This window comes from Lissotriton vulgaris, chromosome 9 (assembly GCF_964263255.1).
Source record: "Lissotriton vulgaris chromosome 9, aLisVul1.2, whole genome shotgun sequence".
Taxonomy (NCBI): domain Eukaryota; kingdom Metazoa; phylum Chordata; class Amphibia; order Caudata; family Salamandridae; genus Lissotriton; species Lissotriton vulgaris.
The window spans coordinates 1,050,633,199-1,050,649,969 of record NC_141697.1 but is presented as its reverse complement, the minus strand read 5'-3'; the positions used below and the strand labels follow the sequence as shown (position 1 = coordinate 1,050,649,969).

The following is a 16,771-nucleotide window of genomic DNA, read 5'->3' as shown; positions in this document are numbered from 1 at the left end:
TATTCCTCCATCTTCATCAGGGAGATTGGATATGTTCAATAGACCTACAGAAGGCATACTTTCATATACCATTGTTCATAAAACATCGAAAATTTCTACGATTCCAAGTGTCTGCCCAACATTTTAAGTTCAAAGTTCTCCCGTTCGGGCTTAAATCAGCCCCCTGAACGTTTTCCAAGTGCATGGCAGTGGTGGCAGCTTTTCTTCGCAAGCAAAGGATATTCATACACCCCTATCTGGACGACTTGCTTCTTCAGAGTCATCTCTCGTATTGTCTTAAGTTGCTAAACAGGTTGGGCCTTCATGTAAACTACAAATCAATCTTCAATACATCTCAGACGATCTACTATCTGGGTGCCTTACTGGATACCGCAGAAGCAAGCGGGTGTCCTTCGGAGGAGAGGTTGTCCTCAATTCAGTAGAAATGCGGCAACCTTCTTACATAGTATACCACAGTCAGGTAGGTGTCATCACTGCTGGGATCGATAGCATCATGCATCTTCCTCGTACCAAATGCCAAGCTGGACATGTGTCAGTTGCAGCAATCCCTGGAAAACCAATGGATGCAAGTGTCAGGCCGCGGGGAGGATCATCTGATTCTCTCTCAATCGGCCAAAGATTCCATCAGATGGTGGATGAAGAGATCCAATCTCATGAAAGGAGTTCCCTTTCACCTGGACCCTCCTACACAAACAATAGTCACGGATGCTTCACTCCAGGGATGGGGTGCTCACATGGGGGTTCTTCAAGTTCAAGGCCTGTCGTCGGAGACGGAACAAACTTACCATATCAATCTCTTGGAGTTGAGAGCAGTGCACCTAGCTCTCAAATCATTATACCCGTCACTTCAATCTCAGTACCTTCTGATTCAAACGGACAACACGACCACCATGCATTACTTAAACAAACAGGGAGGTACCCGATCGAGGCCTCTTTCTCTAGAGTCACAAAGCATCTGGAAGTGGCTTCTTCCAAGAGACTTGAACATTCTAGCAATGCATCTTCCGGGGACTCTCAACGTCCAAGCAGATGACCTGAGCAGAGAATACATCGAAGCGCACGACTGGTCGCTCAACGACAGTCATTCAAAGCATCTTCCGAGAATAGGAAACGCCAGACATCGACCTTTTTGCAGATGCTATAAACGCAAAATGTCCCGTCTTCGCATCCAGATTTCCCCAACCGGGATCTCGGGTCAATACCCTTTTGATAAATTAGTATCAGACATTACCGTACTCTTTCCACCAATTCTGTTGATTCCCACAGTGATCACCAAGTTTTACAGGACCAATTCCAGGATTATTTTGATAGCTCCGGAATGGCCACGTCAGTGGTGGTATCCGGATCTCCTTCAGCTATCAGAAGTCCCACACTGAAGGTTACCATGCCGGCCAGATCGACTATTCAAGAATGAAGGGAAGGTATTCCACCCCAATGTATCATCCCTGCGGTTGACAGCATGGCTCCTGAAGTACTTCAATACGGACATCTGTATAAACATTCTAAAGAGGCTAAGAGGCCTTCCACAAGACAATCTTATGCTTTTAAGTGGAAGAGGGGTCAGGAACATTTGTTTTTACCATATTTACTGTATTTGGCCAAATCTGGTTTGAAATTTTCGTCTATGAAGGTTCATCTTGCAGCTATTGCAGCGTATAGAAAATCACCTAATCAAATTTCCTTCTTCAAAATCCCAGTGGTCAAAGATTTTCTCGAGGGATTAAAAGAGGTTTACCCTCCAGTTAGAGCTCCTTCAGCACCTTGGGTGCTCAACGTTGTATTAACAAAACTGATGAGTGACCCTTTCGAGCCTATTCATAGAGCTTCTTTACAACATTTGACATGGAAAGCTGCTTTTTTTAGTGGCTATCACCTCTGCTCGTAGAGTAAGAGAAATCCAAGCATTATACTGTAAAGAGCCCTATACTGTTTTTCATGCAAACAGAGTGATTTTATATGCCCCGCCCCAGTGCGCCAACATCAGTTTTTCTTCTTTTCCGCGTAACAACGCGGATCCTGGAAACCTGCAGTTCCTGGCCTTCTCGATACCGTTGGTGTTGTACCGGAACAGTGTGCAATGCCCTCAGGGTTCAAAGTCTGTGAGGCCTGTGCGCGTCGGATGTCCGGCACTGACCCGCACCTTATTTGCATGTGGTGCCTTGGTGTGCACCACGATTCGAAGCAATGCAGCAACTGTCAACAGACGAAGCCGAAGTCTCTCCGGAAACGCCGGATGAAGCAGTTGGCCGCGCCGCTGTCCGGGCCAGCTTCTTCTCGTCGACGCTCTCCCTCTCCAGAGGGGGCTCGCTCCCGAGGCTGCTCCTGCGGCCAGCACCCTAAAAAAGGTAACAGGGGCCACAACCGTCCTCTGAGTTCCTCCTCTCGTAGGCGTGCCGCTGGCACCCACTCCTCTCGTACGGGGTCAGCTACAGGGCCCGAAGGTCACCTCCTCCATAACCTCCTTTTCGAGGAGTCGGAGCGACTTGCGCTCTTAAATGGCTGCCTACTTCCGGGCTCTTCCTGCCTACTTTGAGCCCCCTTATCTCCCTGGCTCGTCTTCGGGCCCCACAGAGGCGGAGGGTGCTCAGGCCGGGACCTCGTCGGCAGATCTCTCCCTGACAAGGGTTGTGTGCACCGACTCAGATTCCAGAAACGAGACGATGATGTTGGGCCGTGGCCCAGACCGGCCGGGGCGCTCTTGCACACTCCTCCAGTCAGCGCATAGCCCTGTGCAGCTTCCTGTGCGGACGGCGGAAACGGCGTCGGCGCCGGGTTCGACACCAAGCTATCACTGCCTGTCAACATATAGCCCTGTGCAGCTTCCTGCGCGGACGATGAGGGCGGCGTCTACTATGCCGAGCTTGGAGCTGGGCCCAGACACGCCCACACCCGCTCTAAGCCTGAGCCCACGTCTGGTGCAACGCTTCAGCCGACGTCGGTCGATGCCCAGGTTGCGTCCCCAGTGGAGGCTGTCGACGTCCGGCGCCCACAGACGGCGCTGTTGACGCATCCATCGCCGCCGGTGTCCATTCATTCATCGAAACTAGTGTCCACGCATGGGGTTGACCTTCCTCCGGATTCCTTGCTTCTCTCTTCTCAGCAGCGTCAGGCGACACCAGTCTCAGCTATAGCCCTTTAGGATGCTGCTGCTTCCCCTGGTCGGGAGCCACTCTATGCAGGTCCCTAGTGTGGCATGGCCTCGGGTCGTTCCCCAGCCCCGCTCTTTATGGCAACTGGGAGGATTAGTCCCCAACGGTCTCCTTCGGATGGTCTCTTGTCCCCTCCTAGGGTGATTACTGAGCTAGGGGCCGCTTATGCGCAGTCTATCAATCGAGCAGCTACTTTCCTTGGCTTTCAGCCTCCTGTGGTACCCCTCATTCCCGATTCCTTAATGGATTTGCTTCATCTTGAACCCATTACCGTGGAGCCATTGATACCCCTTGGGGGCGCTTTATTAGAGCTACTGTGTGGCGCTTGGGCACAACCCTCTTCTGGGGCCCCGGTTGATTGGGCTATTACTGGTAGGCACCCCCCCTGCCCCGGGGGATCCACTTTGTCTATCCCTCCACCCTACTGCTCAGGGCATGGTGCTTCAGGCGGCTTTTGGGTTGCAGGACTCCTCCACATTGCCCTTGTTTCCTTCGACCCGGGAATCCAGGTGGCTGGATACATGTGGAAGACCGTTTTATGCTTTTTCTAGCGCCGCCATTTGCGCTTTAAACACTACATGCATGTTTGCACGGGCGTCCTCTGCGCTCTAGGACTCTGTGGCTAAACTTTCTTCCCTTCCGGAGGAATTGCGCCCTGAGTTACTCCGTCTGGGCCTTCACGGCAAGCAAATGGCTCATTTTACAATACGCTTCTCCCTGGATACCACAGATTCTGAGGGGCGTGCTCTTGCACGGTCGGTGGCTTTGTGCCATTATGCCTGGATGCGTGACAGTCGCTTCCTTGATAATATTCGGGAGAGCCTCCGAGACATGCCGTTTAATGGGATAGACCTTTTTGGGTCCCACGCTGACTCTGTGATCTCCAGGCTTCTGTCAGGGCTGCCATAATTCTGCTGTGCCACTGACCAATTGGCTTTTCTTCTTCATTGCGGTCTTCCTTTACTGACCAGTTCTTATCAGAGGCAGATTGGTGCCTCTATTTTGTCTGTATAGCCGTCTGGCTGAGTTGTTTTTGTTTTCAAGTCCTCTAATTGTCTGTTTTGCCAAGAGGACCCCCCCCCCTTCTGGCCAGGGGGTTTCCCTTGCCCCATGTGGGGTATTGGCGGGTGGCAGGTGTCTGCCTTTGCCTTCGTACGCTCCTGTGGAGTTTTCATTATGGGTATCCCTCTGGGGCTCATATACTTCCCTTTTACGGCGTCCTGCAGGGTCGCGCCGCTCGGTTGTCTGTAGTGATCAGACTCCGGGTCTAGGTCTATGCTCGATAGTTTCTACCTCACATGGCCTGGCAGATGGATCACCCACAGTGCTGACGAATTAGCACCCCTGAAAAAACACCAGATCAAATCAACCAGCAAAAAGGCTCCCTGGTTCAATGATGACCTTAAAAAATCCAAGAAGCTTTGCCGCACCCTGGAGAAAACATGGCGAAAAAACCCAACCACAGTCAACATGTCCACCCTCAAAGAAGCCACCCGCAAACACCACCAACTGATCCGATCCGCCAAGAAATCAGCATTCAAGGATCGTCTTGACAACAACACTCACAACAGCAAGGAACTTTTCAACATCGTCAAAGAATTCACCAACCCCACCGCTGCATCCAACAACATCACTCCCTCCCAGGACCTCTGCGATGCATTATCCTCCTTCTTCTACAACAAAATTGCCGACATCCACAACAGCTTCCATAATACTCCCAGCGCTCACCCCTCCCCACCCCTCCTAGATCGTACTCCGCCAACTAACAACCTTAACGCCTGGAACCCAATCACCACTGAAGACACCATCCGCCTAATGAACTCCATCCACTCTGGCTCACCAACTGACCCCTGCCCCCACCACATCTTCAACAAAGCAGACTCCATCATCGCACCCCATCTCCGTGATGTCATCAACTGCTCGTTCAACTCTGCCACCTTTCCAGAAAGCTGGAAACACGCCGAACTCAGCGCCCTGCTGTAGAAACCCACAGCAGACCCCTCTGAACTTAAAAACTACCGACCCATATCCCTCCTCCCAAAGTCCTCGAGAAAGCCGTCAACAAACAACTCGCCGCCTTCCTTGAATCCAACAAATCCCTCGATCCATCTCAATCCGGGTTTCGAGCCAAACACAGCACCGAAACCGCCCTCATTGCAGCAACTGACGACATCCGAACACTACTCGACAACGGTGAAACAGTGGCCCTCATTCTACTCGACCTCTCCGCCGCTTTCGACACAGTCTGCCACAGCACCCTTATACAACGCCTCAGCAACATCGGCATTCAAGGAAAAGCCTTGGACTGGATCATCTCATTCCTCACTGGGAGAACTCAAAGAGTCCGACTCCCCCCCGTACAACTCTGAAGCCACTGAAGTCATCTGTGGCGTACCACAAGAATCTTCACTCAGTCCCACCCTCTTCAACGTTTACATGAGCCCACTCGCCTCCATCGCGCGTCAACACAACCTCAACATCATCTCATACGCCGACGACACCCAGCTTATCCTTTCCCTCACCAAAGACCCTAACACCGCCAAAACAAATCTCCACGAAGGCATGAAAGAAGTAGCCGATTGGATGAAACACAGCCGCCTAAAACTCAACTCAGACAAAACGGAGGTGCTCATCCTAGGATCCTCCCCCTCCGCCTGGGACAACTCTTGGTGGCCCTCCGCTCTGGGCACAGCACCCACACCCACAGACCACGCACGCAACCTTGGCTTCATCCTAGACTCCTCTCTCTCGATGTCCAGACAAGTCAACGCAGTCTCCTCTTCCTGCTTCAACGTACTTCGCATTCTCAAAAAGATCTTCCGTTGGATCCCCCTCGAGACAAGAAAGACTGTCACTCACGCACTGGTCACGAGTCGACTGGATTACGGTAACACACTATACGCCGGAATCTCAGCAAAATTACAGAAAAAACTACAACGCATCCAAAATGCATCAGCGAGACTCATTTTAGACATCCCTCGCCAAGATCACATCACTGGACACCTAAAAGACCTCCACTGGCTTCCCGTCAACAAAAGAATTACATTCCGCCTTCTCACCCACGCACACAAGGCCCTCTACAATCTAGGATCTGAATGCCTCAACACTCGACTATCCTTCTACAAGCCCACCCGCCAACTAAGATCGTCCAGTCAAGCCCGTGCCACTGTCCCGCGCTTCCGAAAATCCACCTTGGGTGGCAGATCCTTCTCCTTCCTTGCTGCCAAAACCTGGAACTCACTCCCCACTCATCTCCGCCTTACTCAAAACCACATCTCCTTCAGAAAAGAACTTAAAACCTGGATATTCGACAAATAATGAACCCCTTTCCCAAGCGCCTTGAGACTCTCTGGGTGAGCAGTGCGCTATACAAATACCTGAACTTGAACTTGAACTTCTGGGCTGTTCTCCCAAGTAAGGGGTTGGCGTGGGCCTCTCTGTTGTAGGTTAGTATGGCCTTTTGGCTTATTCCCCAACAGTTTTCTCCACATCCCCACTGCTTTCGCATAGGGATCTCTACGTCCCACTAGCATTCTTCGATATGGCGGACTCGTAGAGACGGTTCTCCTTGAACCATGCTCTTCCTGGCATCCAGGACCTGTGAGTTGGTCCTTAGTACTCCCTTGTTCGGCTAGTCTTTTCTTTAAAAAAATTAATTAATTGTCCTGCAAGGGAACTGTTCTCTCTCTTCCGGACTGACGGCAGACGCTGCTTATTGCCTGGACTAGTCCCACTTTCTGTATAAATGCGGGTACTTTTGAGCGTACCCTAGTGCCTGGCTTTGGCCGGATTTCAGCATCTTCTTGCTGCTGTTTCTGCGCCAATCTTCTTCCTCATGGCTTGTGCGGCCCGTTGCTGTCTTGCTTCATGGTGTTCCTCCTGGCCGTGTGTGAGTTTCTTTCGGGCGGTGTAGGGGCATTCTTTTGATGATCTCCACATGTCTCATTAGCAAGGGTCTCCGCAGTACTCTTCTTCTGGGGTATGTGTGAGGGCGCTGCACGTTCTGTCCGCCATGCCACTTAGCCAGTCCTTTAAGTTGGGTTTGTCGATTGCTGCATCCTGCGGTTCTTTCACGCCATGTGGTTCAGTTCTATTCCCTGCAAGGTGCTGAACTCTCTTTTCATACCAGTTTCTTTACTAGATGTGTTTTTGTTCCATGCCGACCTGTGCTGGGCAGGAGTCCATATCCTGCTTCCTTCGTATCTTTACAGGAGCAGGTTCAACAGTGTTTACGCTGTGCGTGTTTGGCTGGGGCTAGCTCTGGCTTCTTGTTGACATCTTGGATCCTGTGGATCCTTCATGCATCTTTGGTTGTCTTCTTTCAAAGTTCAGCGTTTGTCCATTAGGCACAAGCGTTCTGGCTTGGTGTTTTTCTTCTCTCATCCCCTCTACATACGAGGTTTTCGTGTTACTCTGGATGGGCTGTGGTGCCCTAGCCTCCCCTTGATTCCCGCTCTCTCAGTGCATAGGGGTCCGGTGGTTGGCTGTGCTGTCATTCCTGTCCCCACTGTGTTTCACCCTTTGGTTGACAACACTCTTTTGGTCATTTATTGACGGGTAGGTTCTTTTGGACCTTAGTGTGGTTTAGTCGCAGTCCCGCCTCCTCTATGGGTATGGCTTTGGTATCTATTCTAAGTTAAGGAATTTGCGGCTAGACGTCTCCATCAGATGAACAAGTTACTTTCCTTCGGTAACGATGTATCTGGTAGAGACATAGTCTAGCCGCATATTCCTTAATGCCTGTGACAACCTTTTCAGGTTGCGCTTCTTGCCTTCGCCTCCCTTTGGGTGGCTTTACTCCTCTGCAGGGTGACGTTGTCTCTTCTCTCCGACTCACGATGCTACATTCTGTCTCGTGACTCTGCTCTACCCTTCCTTGTATTTGGACGGTAGGCCGTATTCCATGTGTCCTTGACAACCCTTGCCCTGGGTTGTCTGTTGTGAGTCTCAATCCTTTCTTCTACTGCTTGAGGTTTCTTGCCTTCCCTGCACTCTAGTGGTTCCAGTCTCTGGCAATGTTACATTTGGTAGGCCCCTTATTCAGTTCTGATGTCTCCTTTTGATTGACGCCTTATGGTAGTTGTCCTTACTCCTGGGTTCTGGACTGGTTTCCCTTCACTATCTTATATTGTTGTCTTAGCCTTTTTGACAGCTGCTGTGATGGTTCACCAATGAGCTATGGCTCGGGTGTAAGTCTTGTGCTTCTGGTGGCACAGGCTCACACAGGCCAAGGGTTCGAATCCTGCCTCTGCTCTGCATCCTGTTCTGCCTCAAGGGGAGGTTTTGGTTTTAACAATTTCGGGGTCCCTCCCAGAGTGATGCTCTGTTCCTTCCCACTCACCCTTAGTTAACAATATACAGTGCCTGGCACTGTATTTCTATAGTGATATTTTTCACCATACTTTGTTTTTTCTTTTTATGCACATTGTTCCCATATTTTCACAGTTGTTGGTGGTGGCTTTGCGTTCTGATGCAGAAAAGGTCTCTGACGAAAACTGATGTTGGCGCGCCAGGGCGGGGCATATATGGCTTCGCTGATGTTGCGTCCATGGACGACGTCAGGTCGGAGCCATACAGCGCCGTCCCTCGGCTTGCAGAGGTGAGGCTGCGCAAAGTTTTACAGACCAGTCTGACACCTGAGGGATATTCTAAGTTAAGGAATCTGCGGCTAGATTATGTCTCTACCAGATACATTGTTACCGAAGGTAAGTAACTTGTTCTTCTAAACATACACATATATATGTATTTCTGTATTTGCTCCGGGGTCAAGCACATGGGCGGTGATTAGTCAGTGCTTTTGACTGTGATGAGTATACCCCTTGAAGAGAACTAGGATTACAGGTAAGTAACTTATCCTTACATGATGCTTTTTTGCATATTGTAATAATCTGATAGTGTAAAATAAAGCGGAATGCAGGCTTACATGGCGCTTTTTTTCATAGTGTAAGTTGTGGCGCACAGATGTTACCGAACGGGTGCCTGGCGATGTAGAGAGTGTGTGTGTAGTGAGCGTTACGTAGAGCGCATGAGGTGAGGGCGCGAGTGTGGCTCAGTCCGTATTAGTGAGTGAGAGAGAAGCAACGAGCACTGATTCTATTAACGTGCGGAGGAGGCGGCACCCGAGGGAGGGAGGGAGGTGAGCCCCCCTCCCCCCGGAGGTAAGAGATGGAGGAGAGTTACTAAAGCTTAAGCAGCGCACAGGCCTCGTGGAAAGGCTGCCTTTTGGGACCTCGAGGTCATCATGGCCTACCTTTGCATAGAGGCAGATTGTTCACCGGTAGCTAACCAGGCTGGTTTTAAGTGCTAGACAGTGAGTGGGTGCCCCCTGGGAGGAAAAATCAGTGCTAGAGAGTGAAGTGAGAGCCAACAGGCAGGCTATGTTTTAGTTATTAAGCGCCCCTTACACACTTGAATGTTTGATACACGGATACTGTATAATCGGGCTTTAACCCGCTCCTACAAGTTTAGATGTGCTCCCCCAGACTTATAACTAAACACCCTGCCTCAGAATTGTTAGGCTGCCTTAGGGTTGACTTATAGGTTTTAAGTGCAGTGACCCCAGATATAAGGAATCTTTTATCTGTTGTAAATGGTGCTAGCACCACCTCACTCCGTCTGCAATAGCAGGCCTATAGTCACAGTTTGAGTGGTGTCTTATAGGTGGCATAATAGATGCTGCAGCCCCTGGTGTACCTATGCCCTGGGTACCTTAGTACCATATATTAGGGACTTAGGGAATTGGGAAGGTACCAAAGTACTTACCATAGTCAAATTTAGGGAGACATCACAGTCAGTTCAGACTAGTCAGAAAACAGTATAACCCCAGCAAAAAATGGGGGTAACCATGAAAGCCGATCCTACTTACCTACAGCGTTGGACCTGCAGGATGCGTATTTTCATATCCCCATCCTGCCAGGCCACAGACATTACCTGCGATTCAAGGTAGGCCAAGAGCACTTTGTTTACCGTGCTACCTTTTGGCCTTGCCAGCGCCCCTCGGTTGTTCACCATGGTGATGGTGGTGGTTGCAGCTTATCTACACATGTTATGGATTTCAGTCTTCACCCTACCTCGATGACTGCAAGTTGAAGACTTCTTCGCCCTATGCTGTTGTCTCTCACCTCCAGCATATGGCAGACCTCCTGCTTTCGCTGGGGTTCTCTATAAATGTGCCAAAGTCACACCTGACTCCTTCTCGGATGCTCCCTTTCATCTTAGCCATTCTGGACGCAGTCCTTTTTGGGCTTATCCTCCGGGAATCTCTCCAACATGGTCCAGATCCTAACAGGATCTGTAAAGGACCTGCAGTAGTGGGTAACGAACCATGATTGGGTCAGAGGCAGACCCCTCTCCCTTCCCCAACAAGATCACACAGTGGTGACAGATATGTCACTCCTGGAATGGGGCAGCCGTTTGGGAGAGGTGGAGATTAGGGGACACTGGTCTCCGGAGAGTTGGGCTCCACATCAATTTGTTGGAACTTCGGGCATACCGGTTGGTATTGTTCATAGACAACACCACAGTCATGTGGTACTGCAACAAGCAAGGCGGGGTTGGGTCGTAGACAGTTTGTCAAGAGTCTCTACGTCTCCATACATGGCTGGAACAGCAGGGTATAAGCCTGGTGGTTCAAAATCTAACAAGTTCTCTGAACGCCAGAGCGGAGAAACTACGCCTAGTGGATCACAAATGGTGTCTCCAGTGGGAGGTGCCGCAAGGTCTCTTGTAGCAGTAGGGAGAGCCTTGGTTATATCTTCTCCCCTCCGAAGAGAACGCACATTGTCATCGGTTTTGTGCACTAGATTTTCCAAGGCAGCTATCGCTCTGCAATGCTTTTCATCGCGAGTAGAGCTCATGCCTACTCTATGCCTTTCCACCCATACCACTTCTGCCTAAGGTTCTGAAGAAGATCAAGAATGCCCGGCCCAAGTCATTCTTGTAGCTCTGGACTAGGCAAGGACAATCTTGTATCCAAAGATTCTGAAAATGAGCATCGATCCTTCGTTAAGGCCGCCCCTTTGGGAGGATCTTCTGCCAAAGCAGCAGAAGAGAGTCCTCCACCAGAACCTGTCAACTCTCCACCTTCATGCTTGGAGATTGAGCAACAGCAGTTTATAGTTTTTTACCATCCTCCTGAAGTATGTGAGGTTAACTTGCTATCCAGGAGGCCCTCCACTAAGACTCTATCCGCCTGTTGTTGGCAACAGTTTGTAAAAAAGTGTACAGAAAGGTCTATTGACCCGCTTTCTGCCTCTTTATCTACTATCCTTTTTTTTATTCTTACCCTTGCCCAGCAGGGCTCTGTGTTGGGTGCGCTCAATAGTTCTCTTTCTACTGTATCCACTTTCTTGCGTATGCCAGGCCAATCCCCTCTGTTTAAATCTCCTGTTCTACATAGATTCTTAAAAGGGCTTGTACAAATGTTTCCACCTACGCCCTTTGCTATGCCTCAATGGAACATTAATTTGGTCCTCACATTCCTCATGTGTGCTCCTTTCAAACTGCTGCATAATTGTCCCCTCTGGCTGCTTACCATCAAGACAGCCTTTCTAGAGGTATTACCATCTGCCTGGAGGTTGAGTGGTTGCAGGCATTGTCATCCAAGCCTCCCTACTGGATGTTCTTTGCAGATAAAGTGGTGCTACGCACATGGGCTTCATTCTTGCCGAAGGTGGTGACCCCATTCAATCTGGGTCAATCAATCGAGCTGTCCACCTTTTTTGTTTCCTTAGCATCCCTCTAAGGAAGAGGAGCGTCGCCACCGCCTGGACCCAAAAAGAGCGTTATTCTACCTTGACCGCACAAAAGAGTTCTGGGTGGATGATCAACTCTTTGTGGAGTACGTGCGAGCATCAAGACAGCCTTTCTAGAGGTATTACCATCTGCCTGGAGGTTGAGTGGTTGCAGGCATTGTCATCCAAGCCTCCCTACTGGATGTTCTTTGCAGATAAAGTGGTGCTACGCACATGGGCTTCATTCTTGCCGAAGGTGGTGACCCCATTCAATCTGGGTTAATCAATCGAGCTGTCCACCTTTTTTGTTTCCTTAGCATCCCTCTAAGGAAGAGGAGCGTCGCCACCGCCTGGACCCAAAAAGAGCGTTATTCTACCTTGACCGCACAAAAGAGTTCTGGGTGGATGATCAACTCTTTGTGGAGTACGTGCGAGCTAAGAAAGGTCGAGCAGTGCAAAAACTTACCATTTCTTGCTGGAATGTTCTCTGCATTAAGATCTGCAAAGCTCTGGCTAAGAAGCAGCCCCCTGAGGGATTAAGAGCCCATTCCACTAGGGGGAAGGCTGTGACCACTGCATTGGCTTGGGGTGTCCTAGTCCTGTACATCTGCTAGGCAGCAACATGGGTGTCTTTGCACATGATTTCCATTCTCTACTGCCTGGACAGTCCGGTCCGCAGGGATCAGCGTTTCGCCCTTTCGGTCCTGCAGGACTTCCTGGTATAACCAGTCTGTCCACAGCCCACCGCCAGCATGTTGTGGCTTGAGTATCTACTCAAAGGTAAGGAATCTGCAGCTAGAAGTCTCTATCAGATGAACAAGTTGCTTACCTTCGGTAACGCTTTTTCTGGTATAAACAATATCTAGTTGCTGATTCCTTACAGATCCACCCATGTCTTCCCACTCTGCAGACTTATTGGTTAGGGCTATGGTTGTGCCCTTTATCAGGGCCCTCATTATGGCACCCAGTAAAGTCAGTCACTTCAAGGCTCTGTCCTTCTGGTGTGGAAAAGTGAAAAGTTCTGACGTCCGTGCGCGTGAGTGGTGCTTATATAGGTGACTGCGACATCATAACCAACGCCAATAACGTCACGCAGAGCCAAATGTAGCCACCTGACAGCACGGGGTACTGCTCACTGAAACTTTTGCGGATCCAGCCTGATGCCTCGGAAATTCAAAGGTAAGGAATCTTTAACTAGATATTGTCTCTACCAGATATTGTGATGCCAAAGGTAAGTAACTTGTTCAACAATGGGTCCACCCATTCTGAAGGCCCCGTTTAGAGATGCGTTGGTTCTGAGGCCACTGCGCTTGGTTTCCCCTAAGTCGAAGGGATGTGCTGATCATCCTTCTGCTTTGGCGGCGATGTGGCGGTTCCGAGTACTATGCGGCGGTTCCGAGTGCGATGTGCCTGTCCTGTTCCCGCAACAGCGCCGATGTTGATACTTACCTCTCCAGCAGAGGTTGCACCTGGGTCCACTTTTAGTGCACCAGACAGAGGAGTAGGAGATAAGACTTTGAAGTACCTGAGTCTTCTAAGAACAGGAGGCTAGTTAGCTAAATCTTGGAGTCACTCTCGGTCAATTGATGAAGGTCCATTCAGAGAGAGCAGCAGGGCAGCGCAGCTAGGCATCCGTCTTCCAGAGAAGCAGTCCAGCACAGTGGCAGTCCTTAGCACAGCAGGTCTTCTTCCTGGCCAGTTGGTTTCAGGTCCTGAAGTGAACTGAGTTGGTGGTGTCAGAGGTCCAGTACTTCTACCCAGTTGGGCATTTGAAGTGGGGCAGAGGGGCTTTGAAGTGAACAGTGAACCTCTCCTTCCTGCCGTGGCTGCAGACTCACTACAGGGGAATAAGGACTTCCTTGTATGGGGACAGGACACAACATATTCAGGTGCAAGTGTGAGGCTGTGCTCTGCTCCTCCCCTCATCAAGCCAATTAATGGCCCATTAAGGCCAATCAAGTCACACCTTGACTCCCATTGTGTAGAGTTGTCTAGAGGGACTGCACATAGCCCAGCTGTCACCCACCCCAGGTATTCAGCAAGTGGAAGCATGCACCAAATGGTTAGTTAGAAAATGGCAACATGCATCGGGCTGCTTTATAAACATTTATGTTTTGACATTATTGATCATATTATACTTGCTTGTGTTGATCATGATGTAATGATTGCATACATTTTGTTTATCTGTGATTTACCATATATGCATTTCAACTTGTATATGCATTGACATCTGAATGTTGAATAACGAGCCATGAGCTAAACAAAGTATAATATAGTATGTATGAGACATAACTGTTTTATCTCATATTATTATTGAACTATAAGTTTGAAGACTTCAGGGTCCAGGTGGACTCTAGTGCACAGTGTTTACTGCAGTGCTGGTCAGTATATTTGTTCAACTTTCTAAAAGTGGCATTTTCAGAATTAGAATTTAACATTTGATTTCACCATAAGTTTTGATTTAAATCATGATTCCAGAGACACAAAACTTTAGGGTCCAATCTCTTCCCAATCAGAAATTACACTTATAAAATGTAATACAGTAATCCCAATGTTATCTCATCGGAGAGATCGGCCTTAGAGTAGTGGAACAACTAATTTAAGAGTTTTTCACTACAGGACCTGTAAAACTTAAAAGTACATGACACACCTTTTAAACACACTGCACCCTACCCTTGGGCTGTCCAGGCCTACCTTAGGGGTGTCTTATATGTATTAAAAAGGAAAGCTTGGGCCTGGCAAGAGGTTTAACGTGCAAGGTCACATGGTCTTGTTAACTTCACATAGTCGACCTGCAATGGCAGGCCTGAGACATGTTTAAATGGCTGTGTGAGTGGGTGGCACGATCAGTGCTGCAAACCCACTAGTAGTATTTAATATACAGGCCCAGGGCACCTGTAGTGCACTTTACTAGGGACTTATAAGTAAATGAAATATGCCAAGAGTGGGTAAGCCAGTGTTACTATGTTTAAAGCAGAGAGCACATGTACAAGTTAGCAGTGGTAAAGTGTCCAGAGTCCCAAAGCCAAAGAAAACTAGGTCAGAAAAAGAGGTAGGAGGAAAAAGTTTGGGTTAACCCTTCAGAGAGGGCCACTTTCCAACAACCCAGTTCTAAAAATTGAGTGTGTGTTGTTTTGCCTATAGGTGCAAACAAGTCACACTGACAGCCTCTTATGCATTTTTCATGTTGCTACCTTGCTGGTCTCGTCTAATGAAGTAGCTATCTCGGAGTTTCTGAGGTACTTGCGGTGAGAGAAAGTGGTCAACAATATATACCTGAAAACCCAGCTGAGCGAACTTTAAATATGTCTTTACAGACTTACCGCCTTATTTAGAGTTTAGAGGAGTGGGAGTATTGCTGTATATCGGTGATGCTACCACCCCACCAAACTCAATTTAGAGTTGAGTGAAGAGCTTTGTTTACAACAACAGACCCTACGCTTGGTTCAACAGTGTAAAGCATTGACCTCGCAGGCCATCTCTATTAAGTCCGGTATTACCGTCGCTTCTTTTGCCTGCTTGTGTCCACCCTGCAATGCATAGCAGACAGGCATTTTAAAAATACACGCACATGCAGGGAGAAAACTCCCAGTTTGTCAGGGCCATTTATATGTTTCAATTGAAAAACAAAATCCCTTATTTTCCCAGTGCAAAAGGTTTACAGAGTGGGTGCTTTAAAAATGGTGCCTGCTCGGGAAACCATTAGTGCTTTGAAGGCAGGGGGGGGATCGCTTAATAAAGGGGGATCCCAAAATAGGAAGGCTGATCCTCTTCCAGAGTATACCTGGAGTACCATCTGAATGGATGCCAGGGTCTAAATGACGCCCTAATCCTGTTGCGCTGTTGTCTATAGAGTTAATTTACTTTTATTTGGTTCAGTATTTTTTAAATTGCAGACATCTGACATTGGCCTCTCTGAAGAATTTGAGTGGATGCCTGCATTTTTTTGACTTGTCAAAAACAGTTGGGCAGCTAGAGCCGTGTTTGTTGGAATTGTGAGTCTTACAATATATATATATTACTTGAAGGAGGAGAAATGTCCTAAACTATTGAATTGATGTATAAGAAATAAAATTATGAACAGTGAAGATGTACAGATAAAAGTAGAAACAAGATGATACACATAAAAAGACATTAAAAATGTGATCATTATTTGGGAAGGAAAAAAATCTCTTGTTTATGCTAAAATCCCAACGTACTAACGAGCATTTATTAAATTGAGGTGACAGTACCCTGATATTTGTATGATAGGGCTGACTTGCAGTCTTTATCTGTAAATATGTTGTTAAAGAATAGCGGGAGAGGCATTTTTAGTGTATTCGCAGTTTGTGACCTAAGCTCTCTTCTTGCTTCATGAGGGCACAGCCCCATTTTTGGGAATCTATCTAATCCCTGGTATGCTATCAATATCAAAGACTATAAACTACAGTAGTGGCTGAAAAATTGTATTTTGCATACAGATTATTGTCCACAAAATCTTGATATTAGCTGAGTTGAAAGTTAAAATTAAGATTGACACAATTTTCCCTCTTGCAGGTAGCTATGAATATCTTGAACAGTGGAAGATTTAGCATGGGCAGTGCATCAGCTGGAATGATTAAAAAACTGATAGGTAAGTTGCATGGAGGTACATGGGCTGGCATTCATTGAGCATCCAATTATTATTTGCTGTTATTTCTTCAAAACTACCACATCGAAGTGAACTGTCCACATTACAAAAATATATTTCCTATATGTATGTTTGTACATGGTATTTAGAAAGCACACAGCTAGGTGAAATGCAGCGGAGCGCTGTAAAGAATCTAAGGCAAATATACAGTCAATATATAGTCCGTGAATGATTGGAGGGGTGACTGGCTTCTGAGTGTGGAAGTGGACTGCTACTTCGTT

At 48.3% G+C, this 16,771-nt stretch overlaps 1 protein-coding gene across 1 annotated transcript in view; it reads left to right on the top strand.

Annotated features, from left to right (window-relative positions):
* ACAD9 (acyl-CoA dehydrogenase family member 9) overlaps positions 1 to 16,771 on the top strand; it is a 330,356-nt gene that overhangs the window by 136,769 nt on the left and 176,816 nt on the right. The window contains exon 9 of the mRNA XM_086938986.1: positions 16,418 to 16,493. Coding sequence (XP_086795112.1) covers positions 16,418 to 16,493 — 76 coding nt within the window. The remainder of the gene's footprint in view (positions 1 to 16,417; positions 16,494 to 16,771) is intronic.